The 17,405-nt window shown below is 42.4% G+C and overlaps 1 protein-coding gene and 1 long non-coding RNA gene across 3 annotated transcripts in view; one reads left to right on the forward strand and one right to left on the reverse strand.

The window, feature by feature from the left end:
* Positions 1-13,958, reverse strand: part of LOC306823999 (prospero homeobox protein 1-like) — a 30,188-nt gene extending 16,230 nt beyond the window's left edge. Inside the window, exons 1-3 of the mRNA XM_079343957.1 lie at positions 12,928-13,958; positions 8,046-10,112; positions 4,120-4,227 (exon numbers count right to left, since the gene is read on the reverse strand). Coding sequence (XP_079200083.1) covers positions 4,120-4,227; positions 8,046-10,046 — 2,109 coding nt within the window. The 5' untranslated portion in view covers positions 10,047-10,112; positions 12,928-13,958. The remainder of the gene's footprint in view (positions 1-4,119; positions 4,228-8,045; positions 10,113-12,927) is intronic.
* The window catches only part of LOC306824010, an 80,689-nt gene that overhangs the window by 38,154 nt on the left and 25,130 nt on the right, over positions 1-17,405 (forward strand). For both annotated transcript variants that reach the window (XR_013779083.1, XR_013779084.1), the window contains exon 3: positions 6,724-6,787. This is a non-coding gene — a long non-coding RNA (uncharacterized lncRNA). The remainder of the gene's footprint in view (positions 1-6,723; positions 6,788-17,405) is intronic.

Raw genomic sequence — 17,405 nt, forward strand, 5'->3', positions numbered from 1 at the left:
TGTCACTCCCTCCCCTCTGCTCTTTTTGTGGCACTGGAAGAATGGGGGGACAAAACACTACTAAACGCTGAGCAGACTGCTCACTGGGGAGGCAGAGCAGTTTTGACATGGAGATTAGGCACTGGCCATTGTTTGATAACACACACAGCCACGCACAAACATGCACACGCACTCTCCACGATCTGCAGTCCGCAGTCAGATAAAAAAAAAAATAAAAAAAGCAAGCAAGAAACACATGAGGATGGGAGGGCAAGGACAGGCAGACAAGTTGGCGAATCAGGGGGGAACGGGTTAGAGAAAGAGGCGGCCGTGCCTTTCAGGAGCGATACATAGATGACATAATGGCAGAGTGGAAAACAGTATAAGTCTGCTTGACATTGTTTGGCGGGGGGGGGGGGGCGTTTGGAAGGAGGAGGGGTGGTGTGGTGGCTGTCGTAAAGTGCAGGGTGAGCATAAATAGGGAAATGAGGGAGGGAGGAGAGGAGGACGGGTGCAGGTCAGTGCTGTCGGACAATGGTGTTTCGCTGGTGGTGGTAGTGGTGGGGATGGGGGGGCAAAGAGGGTTTGGAACGTGAGCAGTCAGCAAGCTGGGGTCGTGACATCGGAGTGTCAAACAAACAAACTACTGACACTTACAAATACACCGGCTGCACGGGCTATTCTTAAACACACACAATGAGGCAGACAGTCGGAGTGTGACAGAGCACAAAAAAAAAAACAATTTTGGGCAAGATGTTAGCGTCATCTAAACCTTTTTTTTTCCATGTGTGATATCAGAACAAAAAAAATCATGCTAGCTGTGCATCTAAGACATGTGTTGATGTATACAGGCCTATTGAGTGCGTGCAAGATTGAGCACCACATTCTTAAATTAAAGGCAGTGAAAGAGTTACCATCGCTCATGCAAGAGACCTTTGGTGTCACTGCAGCTGAGTGACGGATAGATTTGTCACTTTGGACAAGGATTACTTTATTATACCGACCGCTCAGGAGAAGATGTATTAGTTCCTGTTCAAGTAAACAGAACTGCAGCTCAATAACAGCAGCGCAGCACACAAAGGATTCAGTATTTACTGTAGGTAAATACACTGAATTATATTGCATCTGCACACTCAGGGACTCAATTTTGGCACACACCCCCTGCAGTTTCCAGCAGTCTTGGTTCATTAGGTTGCTGGTGGGGGGGGGGGGGGGGGGGTCAGAGGACCCCGATAGCAGCTAAGGACGAGTGTGTTCAGCGTAAAAGGAGGGAATGGGTTCAAAGGAGCACATAACTGCAGCAACTTAATAAGAGCTGGCAGGGGTCAGCCAGCAAAGACATGAGACGCAGGGAGGAAAATGTGCGTCTGTGTGTGTTTAGCATATTAGTGTGTGCGCATCGGACTGAGAGCCAGATGAGAGAGCGACGGCAAGAGCATGTTTCTCACACTCACACTCAAGAGCCTGTGAAAGGTCAGCGCTTAGTGCTAACAGAGTACGATAGAAGGTGGCACACACACATGCACACGGCACGTATGTTATGCTCGTGCACAGGCGCACACTTAGGTCCAGAACGGGAAAACACTCAAGCCTCCTTAGCCTAAACTAAATTCGTTCACCTGCTCATGGTATTTAAGCAGTTCTGCACACGCTTATCTTTTTTTTTTTTTTTTTTACAATATATGAAATGAAATTGGTGTTACAGATGCAAATTCTGCTTTATTTTGATGAAGTGGGTCACTTGCCAACTTTGTCTCTGACATAGTGACAAAACAATGGAACAGAAAGCACACAGGTGACCTCACAGTTCTAAGCTACATCCAGAACAACCCAAGAGAAGGGCAGAAAGACAGAGAAGCCTGTACGGGCCTCACTCTCTTTCTCTCTTTCTCCCTCTCTCTCGCTCTTGCTCATAAGCCCCTTCACAGTCATCAGGGCTTTCCAACGTTTCCTGTTTTCGCAGGGGTGAATTGTGGGAGATAATCTCCGGCTGCCTATTGGCTGACTGCACACAAAAAGCGGCCCTGGAAAGCGGGCTTTTGTTACTGCAGCGACTCAAATCCAGCGGCAGGCTTTTCTTTCTCGCCGGCCCCACTGAGGGCACACATACCATGCCGCCACCACCACCATCATCAGCGAAAAAAAGAAAGGAGAAGGAATGACATATAGAAAAAGGGGAAAACCCTCCTGACCTCTGGTACACCACAGCACATGACATGTCCCAATATGATAAGAGCCACATATGGACAAAAGAAGCAAGGTGTTTTTGTCTTGGGTTGGTTCTGCTAACAATTTACTTCTAAAAACCATACAGCCAGATACACCAAACATGACGTAAATCAACTTACAGTTAACTTTTGCTGACTTTTTTTAATTGACCGAATATTTTTAATCTTTTCTTTAATCTACTATAAATATTCCCCCCTCATTATAGCGATGTCTTGTCTAATTATGAGACTTCTTAAAGACAGATAGTGATTCTTTGGACAGTCATCAGCAGTTTCAACAATGGTATTATGATGCATCTGTCAAAACATTTCAGAAACACCAAAAGTCACAAGAAAGTCAGACTAGTCTTAAAAAGAGCTTAGTCGAGGAGAACAACAGCTAAGGCGTCCCCTGGTTGTAAGGGCAACCCACTTCCCACGTTCATTAGGTCCTTGACAGTCAAGACCTGATTAGCCTTCAAGACTTAAGTCTGAGGACAGCCGCTCTCTAAGAGGCCTAGCTCACTGAATCTCATTAGATCGTCAGTCTCATTCCCATACATGTCTACTAACTTAAAGCCATAGACCATTGTCTTCCTCTGAAAACAAAAACAAACCAATGTGACTCATAATCCCCTTAACTATCTTGACCTTATTTAAGTATCTGATGAGGCTATTCATGAAGAGGCCACCTACTTAGTAATGATTAGTCAGTGAAACAAAGTGGTTGTAATCTTAAATGGCAATTGTTGCTGTGTTCTAACAGTAAATTACACCAATGTGGGTTTTGTAACCAATCAGTGTTTGCAGGTGACAAACTCTTTTGAACTTGCCCTATCATCTGCTGCCACAGACATTGGTTTTGTGACACAAGCATCCAAGAGAGGGCAGCTGGAGAAAAAAGGGGGACCTTTATCTCTGATTTGAATAAGATGGCCTGGATATGTCACAGTGTTTACCCCTCCGTATGGTCTGAGAGCGGCGCACACACACACACACAAACATCACCACAAACAAACTGGGCAGTGCACACTACAACGGCTATTGTTTTGTTGTTGTTGTGTTTTGTGCAGCTTACATATTGGGCTTTGTTCACCAAACTTCCGTCTCTAAGCTCCCCTTCAATTTAATGCTCATCCTCGCCATTTTCCATTCTCTTCCTCCCTCTCTTTTTCCAAACCGTTTTCCCTACACCTGCTCAAATAATCACCCCTCCGTCTCCAGAATCCATCCTCCTCGCTGCCCTCTACTCTCCTCCATTACTCATCCTGGTCTTTATCTTTAGAATACTCATAGGCTCTCCAGCTCCCTCATGTAAACCCATTCAACTTCCTCTTCTTTCATCTTTTGCATAAAACCATATCTTAGTTAGGGAAAGGGCCCTATTTAAAGACAGAGAAGGATTCTGTTCGTGGCAACTGAAGCTTTCACATCACAAATAATAATAAGTTGAAAATGCAGAGAGGAAATAGAAAACAGGCAACAAATTGCTACCTATCTTTACACTTCTTCAAGAAGAAGTTAAGTGCAGAGATAATCCGATATCATTTATTTTCTTTCTAATGCGGATTCACATTTTGTAGGCTTGAATATTAGAAGTTTCCAATAAAATGTACTTAATATTGGTTAAAATACACATTAGCTTCAATCACAAAAACCTCTGCTGGTATTACACTGTTGTAGTTTTTCTAGGTTTTTTCTCATGATTTACCTGAACCAATCAAATTTAAGTAGTCTTAATGTTGTAAAATTGAACTACTGACATATTAGGCAAAACCAGATACTGCATTTAGAAGTTGATACTGCTCGTAATATTGATTTATAAATGATAGATTTCTTTTTAAATCCAGACAGTTAAATACACCAAAACAAAAAGAGAACTGTTGTTAAGGGTATAAATAAAGAGGAAGAGGAAGAACATGTTTGGACTTACCTTGACATCAGAAAAGAACATCTTGAGCATATTGGAGCTTGGGTAACGGGTGTAGAAAAACATGAGCTTGGCCTTCTTCAGGTGATTAGGGGAAAGACCCTCTTGGATCTGAACATTTCTGCCATTAAGGAACTTACAAACTGAGTTTGAAAAAAAAAGAACATAAGGAAGATCAAGGAACACAATACAAGATTTGATTGGCTAATGGTTGTTAGTAGTTTGGCAAGAAATTATCATTTGGATGAAGGGTAAGCAAATTTCCTTTCAGGCATGAATGCGGCACTGCTCAAGGGGGGCTGAAGACAGTGCACCAAAGCAAAACCATTTGTTTGCAATTACCATCATCTGTATCAGGTGTGAGAGCGTCACGCTAAATAAAACGCTGGCCAGCACAACAGCCGATGCTTTTACATAAGGCGGCTCATTTCACAGTCAAAGTAAGCAAACGCCTTTGCCTACACCCCATGCTAACATCCACCAAAAAAAGGAAGAAGAAAAAAGAAGACATTTGCATATCACAGACAAAGACAGCAGTTAACGCCAGTGACAGGCAAGAAGGCCTAATGGCTTGGCGACAACACATGCCAAGCCTGAATATGACTGTCTAAAGTTGGCTTCATATCAGTGACAGAACAAGGTCTGGAAGATGGTACCAAACACTGGCCCAAGCAACATGAAAACCTCCACACTCACACAGGCCATATTCAAAAATACATGTCAGAGGCCTTGTCTTCCTAATGGATCGCCTGGATTGAACAGCATAGATGAAGGAGATGGGCTGGTGGGGGCACCTTGAGGGATAGTATGGTTCCAACCTTCAATTACATCCCCCTCCTCCTCCCTCTGCTCCACCCCTGCCCCCCAGCCTCTCTGCCGCTGCCAAACCCTTGGAGATGCAAAAAGAAGGAGGAGAAGAGGGGCTCTGAGGCTTTGGACACAGCCAGCAATGGGGGGGACTGAAACACATCTGCGCCACTGAACGGCCCAAGCCATTTCCATGGTGAATTAACGGCCGTATAATGCATCTGATAATATCAATCTGGAGGATAAGACACTGAAAAAGGGAACAGGGATGGGGGGCAGGCTGCTTGTTAAAACCTCAGGCTGTTTCAGCAAGGGTTTCCATCATGTGCTTGCAAGACAGGGCTTTAAATTACACAGAAGATACAATCCCAAGTTTTCATGAAGACTGTTTACACTTGAGCGGACAAAATACATTGCTTGACATTATTTATGATCTACAGGGGTGGCTGTGGTCATTAAAATCAGTCAAGTGTCCAGATGTAGCTGTAACTATAGAGCGGGAAGAAGGCATCAGCTGCTAGATTGGATTGCCCTTGGCCTCAGGGCTACACAGCAAAGCCAGCAAAAGCTGAACCACACTGAGCTGGCTCCTTAAAGACCCTGTCTACTTTGTCTGATTCAGGGAAAGAGAGAGCATTGGTTGTATACGCAGCAAGGGTCTTGTGGGGGAAACCCTGGCAGACTGGTGTTACTCTGTCAGGCCTGGCCAAAAGAGCAGCACTTCACTCTCCATACCACACCATCTGCTCCAAGTGCAGGGGATACAATGGATCCTCAGACAGAGAGGCAGGGAAAAAGAGACTTCTTTTTCAGGAAGGCAAGGTGGGATATATTTGAAAGCTGTGCACTCACACAATTAGTTTTTTCTGTTTCAATTAGGATTAGCATCCGTTTCCGCTTATCATTGAAATTAAAAATTACTTAAAAACAAAGACATCCTGTTTTTTACCTCTCAAGCCATAAACACAATATCACCTCCCTTCAGACGACAATTAGGAGCTTCACATCTCCTGATGAGTCATTTTCATCTCCAATGCACTCACAGCTTGCAAATGTAACTGTGATTGGACTTAGGGGTGACGTGCATGGCTATTATTTTGTCATGATGGCACACTCGTACCAGCTGGCCCACTGTTTGCCTGCCACATCTGACAAGACATCATCATTCTCACAACACTTCCCCAAAGCCCAAAGTCATGAGAGGAAAATAGCTGCACCACTTCCTAATTCCAGGTGTAAGGACAAGAATATTTGGAGTCGGTCTGAGAACAAATGGGGAAATTGATTGCAGCCATCTGCTCCGTAGCGCTAAAAAAATCTTGTGAACTTGAACACACCTGCAAAATATCTGACAAACTGTCACTGGCTTCTGACACACAATAATTGCCCCCTAGGGACAAATAAAGTTTTTTGAATTGGATTGAAAATAAAAGGAAACTGCAGAAATATATATTTATATATATATATATCTGTCAAATTAACGGAAAAATGTAAAAAAAAAAAAAGAAAAAAAAAAGGGAAAAATGGATTAAAAATCCAGAGAAGTCTTACTAATTGTAATGTAAAAAAACTGCTACTATAAACCTATGTGAGTCAAAAAAAAAAAAGATTAAAACAAACACCTATGTTCTTCTTCCATTTGGGGGAGTACATCTTTTAATGCCCTGAATTTATAAATGTTACTATGAAAGCCACAGCATCTGGCATATGTGGTTATTGTTTGATTGTTTTCTACTTTCTCTCTGTCTCTGTGTGTCTCTCTCACTTTTCTCTTTTCATCCCTCCATCGGGAACCCGTAGAAGCAAAGGATTATGGATCTCTGGAAAGCATTCACCCTTGGGTCAGAAGACAAGACAAGGCGAGGTAATGAAAGATAAACAGCTCGCTGCAAACACCTGTTAACGTCTGCTTCAAAGAAAAGACAGGGAGGAGGGGGTTTGCAGGAGGGAAAAACAAAAAAAGAAGTATTTGGCTGCCAAGCAACAGCCAAAGGGCCCCCCGGGCTGTTGACAGATCTTTATGAAATGAAAAAAAAGGGAAAAGAAACGACAATGATTGTGGGCTTTTTACAACAGCGATGGATGATAAGAGGAACACAAGAGAAAACACAAGCAATCATAAATATACATCTTTACTGAGTCCTCGGGCGAACCTTTTGTGACACGCACTCACGCAAAAGATACACACGCACACTGGCACATACACACCTGAACAGGCTACGCACTCAGGTAAAAACAGGAGACAAAAGGGTGTCCAAAGTTCTACATATACTAATGTATTTTTAAGAAATACAGATGAAATAGAGGATGGATTAATTTCTTTAGATAGTGATGAATGTTTATTACTTTAGGACAATACTTCCTATGACCAACCATGTTTAAAGATGTCAAACTTTCATAAGGGCTGCAGGGTTTTGAATACTTATGGACTTAGGAGGTAAATGGGAAACAAAGAAGGGACAGAATATATCTGTTTAAGCTATTTGTCCCGAGTCTCTGAGGGATTCAATTTGAGCCTCCCATAGGGGATAGCCTCTTTATCTCTAGGGCATGATTGGGGCACACAGAAGTTAACCTATAAGGGAAGCTATATAACACCATTGTGTGCCAAGTTTCTGGATGCTATCTCCCTCTTTATTCTTTTAGGCCATTTTTGTAAAAAGAACTGGGGCAGTAAATGTCGTGGGGACCTAATCTTTGTAAGTAAGTGATATGTGACAAGAAAGCTTTTAAGGCACTTAGGATTGAAGATGGAAGAAAAGGCTGTTTGGTGCTGTGAGAAGGAAGAGGTATGAGTGTAAAAATAAATACAACAATGCAGTACAATGGAGAAGAGAACAGCAGTGGGAGGAAAAGTGATTCATCAACAATTTCTCAGATTCTTAGGCTAGTTTAAACAGACTAAAAAAGATTTGATTTTTTAACTCTTTGAGGCTCGGATGCAAACCTGGCACACTTGTTTCTAATATCCATGCAACATGAAACTAGATTTTTTTTCTTTGGCTGAGTTAGTTTGAGCTTTACAAAGTTAAAAAATCAAGGTAAATGTCTTACATTTTTAGTTATGATTGCCTTTCTATCCAAAGAAAACAAACTCACTACAGATATATTTTAAAGGATACATTGCTGCCTGAGTAGGGTGAGATGTCAGCCATGTCCTGGAGGTCACCGCATTCTGACTTGATAAGGGACAGGGATAGTCCCTCAGCTGTGCTGCCAGGGTGCGCTGGTGAGAGAGAACGATGGTGGTGCCCTAGGTGATGACCTGATGCCATCTTGGTCCTAAGGCTGGTGGTCTCCCTGGACAGGTCCATGGAGTCTGGTGAGGAACGGTCCTTTCCTGGGTAGCCACCTGTAGGTGCACCAAGGTGACTCTGGAAAGGGTAGCCCATGAGAGGCAGTGGAAATGGGTGTCTAAAGGATGGAGGACTGAAGCCCATGGAGGCAGAGAGTGAGGAGGGGTGAAGGGCAGGGTGGTGGTGTCCGCCATGAGCACCCACAGCTGAGGACTGGTGGTGGTGCTCACTGGGGGTCTTCCTCACGACTAAGGGTAGTGCCTCGGTTTGGTCATTGGTGGCACCTGGCATCCCTGGCATGCTTGCAAATGAGTCAAGTGGATTGGGAATGATGACATCGCCGAAGCACTGCAGCCTCTGGTTAGCGGTGTGGAAGTTGGGGTTGTCTCCATTGACAACGGTGGGGAATCTTTCTGGAGGTATGGATAAAGGGGGAAAGGCCTGCTGGGGTGAAGGGCGTGGAGGCTTGGCAAACACCTTAACCACTGTGTCCACCACTTGGGTCATGGCTGAATTAAGTTCTTGCTTCAGTGTTTCTGCCAGTTGTTTACCTTCAGCATGCATGGAGGATCCTGGACCTCCTGTTCCTTTGCTCCGGCCGATCCCCTCTCTCCTTGGCTTCTCTCCATCTGCCAACAGGGCTTGCTGCTGAAGCAAAGCCCTTGCCCTGTCCAGGAAATGGCCAGGGTCCAGGTCAGACATCTCATTGTCAGAGCGCAAGTCATCTCCACCCCGGTCATCCCCACCAGTGTCAGACCTGACTGGGCTGTCCTCGGACATGTTTCCTATGTCATTGTGGAGGTCATTGTGCTCTGAGTCATCAGTTGAGTCGTAGATCTGAAAGAACTTCTCCTGCAGCTGACGTAGCTGCTTTTGCATATCTTCCAGCTGAAGCTTCAGTTGCCTTCTCTCCTCCTGTTTCTGTTCCTTCCTCTGGCACACCAGCTGGGTGAAGCTCTGCTGTTGCTGCTGAGGAAGACGCTGCTTACGCTTGTTCTCTCGGCTGTTACTGCCGCAAACCTCACCTCCTCGGGGGCTGCTTGGGGCTTGTTGCTGAGACTGAGGGGGTGGACAGTCTAGCTCTATCTCCCTTTCTCCATCAATCTCATGGTCGCGCTCGTGACGTGAAGCAGCAGGTACCACAACGCTGGGTGAATGGCTCATACCACGTATAATGTTCTCTACCCTGGCTCGCTTGGCACGCAGGTGTTCATCGTTGAGGCGTTCAATATCAAAGGCGGCCAGACCAGGTGGACGACCAAACGGTGACAAGCATTCTTGAGGAGTGCTATCCTGAGACGAGTTACTGCAGGCATCCTCCTGATGAGCATCTGAACTTGCATTGGACAGTCCCGATCCAGGGAAGCCGGTGTCCCCTCTGTCACCTCTGTCACCTCTGTCACCTCTTTCTCCCCTCTCAGGTCCTCCTCCATTTTTAGCCATGTTATTCTTTAGAAGCTGGGAGATAATGGTGGTACCAGGGAAGGGCATCATGCTGTCCTCGTATGAGTTGGCCCTCTTCAGTAGCTTCCGGAGTACATTGGACTTGGATTCGCTGTCGCTGGCTGATACAACGCCAGGCCCACCATGTGGCTGCACTACAGAGCACTCCATGGAGTCGTTGTCTGATCCGTGGTGAGAGTGGGAGCTCAGAGAGTTCATGGCACTGAAAATGGCTGCTTTGGCGCGGGCAATGTTATCAGTGGTTGTTGTTGTGGCTGAGGCTGCTGAGGAGGCTGTGCTGCCCACGGTCCTCTTTACACCGATGTCCACACGTCTTCGCTTGGTCTGTCTGTTCAGGAGGGATTCGCTGTCATGGTCCGGCATCACGGGCTGCTGCTATTGGGCCATATCCCACAAACCCAGTCCTCTAGGATCAAAGCCTTTGAGTACCTGTAGGCAAAAATTCACACATTTATGACTCATCAAGACGAAAAATGTTTTCAGAAACTAAGTCACTCACTTAGACAGGACACCTCCAGAACACTTCAAATGTTCTTTGTCAACTAAAACAATCATATCTAGCAACCTCTACAGAAATGCTGATATTATTACACCAGAGAGTTTTGAGAGAAGGCAATCACTCCTTATTTGTCTTGCTATGAACAGTGACATTAGATGTAAAGTCTAAAGTTGTGAGGAAAAAGGGGTAAAGTGAACAGGCAAGATAAGGTCAGAGTTAGGCCTTGGCTCGACATTCCAGGACAAAGTCCTACATTTTATCCTGTCCCCTGTTACACGCCGCGCGACACTGAACCAGTTCCCACGGAACACAAAGCTGCATAAAATTATGATAATTACTTAAGTACTTGTCCTCATTTCCATATTTGTGTGGTGTGAGCCAACATAGAAGCTATTAACTAACGAAATAAAATTAATAGAAATAAGGTTAAGACTATCTTAAATGTGTGGCATAAAAGAAGGGTAATTGCAAAAAGAGCTTGTCCTAATACACACTTTAAACATCTTGTTGAAAAAGTGAGCTATGGTTGCATAAGATCAACAAAATATGGTAAATTTACACCATGTTTTAAAAGTGCTATTCTAAAATGTAACATTTGTGTTCACATTATCAATATGACTATCATATCGTAAGCAATGAGGATGGTGACACATAAAAGAAAGACAAAATAGGCCTATTGATTTTGGTGCCAGCGTGAGCTCACTTCTGTGTTTTTTGTTTGTCTTTTCATCTGGCAAGGGCAGTTAATTCTGCTCAAATGAATAGGTCGCAAGGGTCAACTCTGGCAAGGAGCAACTTAAAGCGCTCATACAAAAACCCTAATGCCTCTCTGAAAACAAAACGTTTTGTCAGAACGGGCCTGCATCATTAATGCTATGTAAGCAGCAGTGGCAGTGTCTTAGTCACAGCCCTATCAGATGCATGCAATCTCAAATGTAGTGATATTATCAAAGACAATCTCAATGGTTTTCATTTAAAAAATATATATCTACATGTATATTCACGTTTATAAATTGTTAATTGAATTTTTTTACAAGAGAATAAAAGTAGCAGATATTTAAACCATTTGTATTTTTCTTTTCACACTCCAAAAAAATCATCTCCCATTTTGAACTTTCCGCGGCTCAAACAAAAAAAACAATAAATAACAACAAATACAAAATTCTTTTCATGAATTAAATTTTAAAGCAAACTGTCACCTTGATATAAATAGAAATTCATTTTTTTGATATTTTCATTATGAACAAGAATGTCACTGTCTCAGGGTTCTAAGATGAATCTTAAATATTTGTTTTGACGGCTCTGTTTTAGTGCGAAGTGAGAAAAAATTAAACTCAATTTCTTGCTTTAACTTTTAAAGTAAACTGTCATAATCTTATTGTTGATTATCGAGCGCACATATGCAACTTTGCTGCTGGCCTTGTTGTACGCTATGGGTAGTGTGCTATGCCACACAACTGTTAAATTTCCACTCTAATGAAAACATTCTGGATTTGAAAGATAAAACTGTTGGAGCAAAAAGTTGTTGAAGTGAATCGCTTGGGTAGTTTGCTAGTTTTTTTCTTCATTTAAACACATCTAAATCCAACACTTTTCTTATACAGAGAAAAAGTGCAAAGTAAAAATGGCTTTGGTCCAAGTCTTCATAGCCATATCAGCAGTTCAAACAAGAGGTGATATATCTAAAAAAAAAAACACACACACACACACTTGACTTGATCACTTAACAGTCTTAACAATGAGCTTGAAATAGTCACCAGCACCTGTCTTTTCTGAAGGTGCACCTGTCATCCATTGCCCATGCGCACTCTGTCTCTTGTATTAAAACCCTTATGAACAGTGTATGTGTACAGAGCTCCAAGTTCCATAGCTCTCTTTTTTATCTTCACTGGAAAGAGCTTTTAAATCAAAGTTTAAAAAAGTAGTAATCAAAGTACAAAATGATTAAAAAAAAAAAAAAAAGTTCAGGCTGGAAACATGGTCCCTAACACACATTTCCAGTTACGTTTTTTTTTGGTCAAACAAAAGATCAACAACATTTAATACTAAAAATGTCTATTTGATAATCAGTAGACTGATGAGATTTTATAACCTGAGAGACACGGTTGCACACACTTATTTACACACAACAATAAAGACTACCGGCAGTGTTTCATCACCATGATCCAAAAGTGCTGCTGGACAGGACAGAGAACATATTCCTAAAACAGGACAACTGACAATCTCCTAACTTCCTGAGTAAGGATTTTGTGTCAATGAAAAAAAAAGCATGTTTGAGGTGCTGAGGAAAGACCGAGCCCACAGGACAAAGACAAGATGAGGTATAACAGCAAATTCATAGAAGAGATCAAACCCATATAAATCTCAGCGTCAGTCTAAAATCAACGTGTTTTTAAATCTAGTTCCTCCTTGAAACAACACCAACAACAAAAAACTTGCTTCCCAAACTTACTTAGTAAAGTTTAAAATCAAGTTGATCTCCGCCGTGATGAGGAAGGTTGGGCTATGGTCCGCAAATCATCCTCGACAAAACACGGGCTGCACAAGCAACTCTTTACAACACGTCCAGATAAGGGGAACGAAACAGCAAATAGTTTTTCGTATACATATGGTTAACTGCTGATCAGCATAATACATTTGCGCGTTAATGATGTTTGATTTGTTTATTTTTTTCCACCTACCGCGCGCAAGCGAGGCAGAAAGCGAACAAGAGAGAGGGAGGTATTCGAGGACAAGGTTACTTACCCTTTAGATGAAGAGGGGGATAACCTGAACTCCTACGGCGTCAAAAGGAGAGAATTTACGCAGCGGATTGCTGGATGCAGAGAGACTAAAACTATTTCTCAGAGAAGAAAGAGCTGGAATAAAGTCAGCGGCGCGAGGAAAAGGACGAAAACAGGAAAAATATATAAGATGGAAAAGAGCTCTTGCGCGTCGGTCTCTCTCTCGCTATCCTCTGCTGTGACTAAAAGAGTGAGAGACATAGAGAGAGTGCAAGAGAGAAAGAGAGGGACTGCGTGTGTGCGTCTCCGAGGCGCACTGGATGAGAGGACTGGATGCTGGAGCGCTCCTCTGCCACAAAGATTCACTTTAAGATGCGGCTGAAGGAAACAGGAAGACGTGCGCGTCACGAGCGGCGTGATGTAACTGTCGCTACCTACCAATAAGAAGCGTCCGTCCGGTCCGGAGAACAACGCACTGAACTTGACCAGGGAATGGGACTTGAGCATGCAACTAAAGAGAGAGAGAGAGGAAAAAAGGATATACCACTTTTACTAATCTCTTTCTTCTCAAATCAACGTCCTGCGCGAGTAAGAATCATTACGCACTTTGACATGAAACCATTATAACACATATTCTACACGTTTTTAAACATGTCGGCCTATTGTAATGTTAAAGTTTTATATAGGCTCCTAGAATAAATAATCAAGTTAATAAAGGTTAAAGTATTGCTTTATTCTGATCTGTGTGTCAAAAAAGAGAACTATTTTACGCTGATGTGTGCTTACAAATTCATATATTTGTATGAGATTAGCTTCCCCTCGTGTTGATTTATTAATTGCATTAAGGATTGAAAGAACGACAGTATTTCATTAATTTGAAGATGGATAGTTAGTGTTTTAGAAATGTACCAATTTTCCTTGCAGCTGTAAAATTCCAGTACTTGTTTTAATAAAACACATTTACATCAATTAAAGCCCCAGCAATTTTTAACGATAACCCGCTTCCTAATTTAATACTTAGTATCTCCGATTTCTAATTATTTATTAAGCAGGTTTATTATTATTGTTTTTTTTTCATTGTCCCTCAAACACAAGAGCTACATATTTAGAACACAGCTTCTCAAATAGACTATGACTATTACGAGCTCCTCTGGGTATTGGAGGTTGAGAGTGGCATGTAGAGATATTAAACGTGCACAGTTTTCTCATTGGTTGCAGCAAAGTCTGATTTATGAACAAGCAAAGCTGCACAGAGGCTCTGAGGTTTGCTTTGGAATTCAGATTATCCGGGGAAGCCAATATCTGCGAAGAGCTAAACGTTTCTTTGTGAAATGCTCAGTGAAGAGCCGAATATCATCACGAAACGTCTGTCACTCGGATCCACAAGCTGCCACTGAAATATCCACGCGACAACAGAACTCACCGTCATGAGGAAAAAAAAGTCCATCATTAAATGGAACTCATCTATTTAAAAAAAATGCACATTTATATTTACAAAATATATAGATTTTGTATGAATTTATGTATTTCCTCCCTCCCTTTGAAGCCACCCCACCTGTAAGACTGAACCCTGCAGACTCTGACATTTGATCATGTCCGCAGAAAAACCTGATGACGCTTTAGATTTATGAAAAGATTACGGCTGCTCATCTTCATCCTCCCCGATTCTAACTTTTTATATAAATACATTGCAAATTTGCCGCTTTGAAAATACTCAACAATTCGACCTATACAACAGGTGTTTCGGCTACACGCAATTTTTTTTATAAAATACATCGGGCAATAATTTTTTTGTTCTGTTGGACTATTTTAATCGATACGTTTATAACTTAATCTGCCTCTCAACAAATATGACTATTGTATTGGAAATACAAACATGAAATAATCCTTTGTTTTCTTTAATAAATAACGTATAATGAGGTGTGTATTTATTTATTGTCAGGTATTTACACTTTATATGCTTTCATACTTATTTATTCATTTTAAGGCAGGAAAGAAATGGCTGCTCATGCACTGGTGTTATCAGATCAGCGTGCTTTTGATCTTTCTTTTTCTTATACACTTTCGATTCATTTGTTTCCCGCAGAATCTTCTTTTTTTATCCTCTGCACAAACAGGATCCTGAAGTACTTAACGATAAATCTTATTTTCCATATGCTCGTCTGTCAGCTGCCAAAAGGGAAAAGGCGAGTCCCTTTTCCATGTCGCAAGCAAGTGTTTTTTTTTTTTTTTAGGCAAAACGAATCGCAACTAAGTCAGCAAACTTTAATGTCTGGAGTGTCTTTTCCAAAGCAGGTGTCCCTGCCCCCTCCTGCTCCCTGCTCTGGCCTGTGGTTGGTTTGGCCTCGGCTCCCTTGGGTGCCGTCGGTGCGCACACAGGCTGGAAAAACAGGCCGGGACATTAAAGAAACGCGTGTTTGGAAAAGGAAGACTCGGATGAGGTGTAGAGGAAACGTGCTGCTTAACACTGGCTGCTCTTATCAGCGACCAAGTCCAGGTGGATCGGCCCGGGGATTTATTTCAAACTCACTTTCCCCCCCTCCCCTCTTTTTTGGGTCGAGAGCGACACACCTCGATGCCCAAGACTGACAATGCACGCTGGCATTGCGCACTGATGGCTGAAGTTATTGACATATTTATTACAGCCGGGCCCAAACGCAAAAGAAGAGAGGAAATGAAAACAACATGTCTCCCAGAGGTGTTATAAAGGCACTTTTTTAACATGATGACCTCAATTATGGGAGCATAAAAACGAGCACGCGGTGATGGTATGCCAGACAGCCAGTGGCCTATTTTCCCTCCGCAATCATTTTGACTAACGACAGGTCAAAATTGTGTTTATTATCATTATTATCATCATCATTATTGTTGTTATAATTCGTCAATTGCATTATTTCAATCGAATTAAATAGGCCTACAGGAAATCAACAAATGTCACCTCAAAGGTCGCCTGCATTGCAGTTACGTGGATTATTAGTATTGGAAGATTGAATTCGATTGTTTAAAAAAGTGCTATCTCTTGAGCAGCATGCTGTCACAAAATGTCATTAATCGGATAATGACATGATGAGCACCTCAATTTCTTTTACAGACAGTTTTAAGAGGAATAAGAGAGAGAGAGAGAGAGAGGATAGGTATTTGCGAAAACAGAAGCAGGGAGAGATGGTAGTGCTAAAAGCTGTTTTGTTCCGGAGAGGTCTCCGGGTCCCTGAATAAAAAGGTTTAGGAGACAGGACAGAGGAGAGAAGAGAAGGAGACAGGATTATTCCGAGTGTATAAGTGAGTAGGCGTCTGACTCTCTCAGCCTCTACAGTCCTTGTTGTGCCTCATGTCCGGCACTTAATGTATTCAGCTTTCACCGGCAAAGATGAGAAAAATATGTGGAGCATCACACTTGTTCCTGCTGTCAGGCAAAACCCATTTCGAAAAAGAAGACAGTCATTGTGACCTGAGCAACACACAAGGAACGTCTATAGAAAAATAATAGAAATTTTGCATTGATGTTATTAGTGATATTACTTTTTTGGCTGTGATAGCTGTAACCGCGTGGCCCCCGATGACCCACATCCCTCTTTCCGGCCTAAAAATACTGGTGATTATGAAGGTGTGTTTTTGTGTGTGTGCGTGCATGTGCGCTTGTGTGAGAGAAAGAGAATGAGCGAGAGACACACACTTAAATATGATATAGCCTATTTGCTTGAATGGGTGTCACTCTTCGACACCACTTGGGCTAGAAAAAAACGTCAAAGTGTAAAACTGGATCATGCACAAACCAAGCATTACATAATTACAGTTAAAAAAAAAAATCTAAATGAGTCATATGAATGTAAAAATACACATTTCGCACAAAGAGTTCTTTTTTCTACACGCATGCATTTTCTTCTCAAGACCACGTCAAAGTTACCTCACACACATTCCACCAGAGTGTTATTGCAACACTTTTCTAGATCTGAAGAAATCATATTTTCAAACCTGTTGGCTAAAACCTTAACATAGGAATCCCTATCTGGCCTGCATTGATGGAAATAATAGGCACTTCAAATGATGTTGCATGGTGTGGCTGATGCAACAGTCAAACTCATTAAAACCACACATTGGTGATTCTTGATCACTGGGTAAAATCCTCGAAATTCGCGCACGTGACGTTTCTATAGCAGAAATGATGCAATTGATTCCAAAAAGTCAGACTTCATTTAAAAAAAAAGTCTTGTAAACAACCTTGGAAAGTAAACGCTCTAAAATAATCGCTGCTTATGAGTTAGACGAAAGTCATGAGGAATGATAGGGATCGCGCGCACACGTCAGCACGTGCTCACACAGAGCGCCTTGGAGGTGCTTGTGCGGAGAGACATGCTGGGATATCGCCTGGAACTGTATTAAGCCTGTCGTCCTTTAAACAAACAATGGCACCATGAAATAAGGGCTTATGCGCTCAAAGTCAAAGAGCCCCCTCAGCAACTCTCAATGTTTATCTCTGCCTCTGTCTGACACACTCACGCG

This window comes from Symphodus melops (genome assembly GCF_947650265.1).
Source record: "Symphodus melops genome assembly, chromosome: 1".
Classification (NCBI taxonomy): domain Eukaryota; kingdom Metazoa; phylum Chordata; class Actinopteri; order Labriformes; family Labridae; genus Symphodus; species Symphodus melops.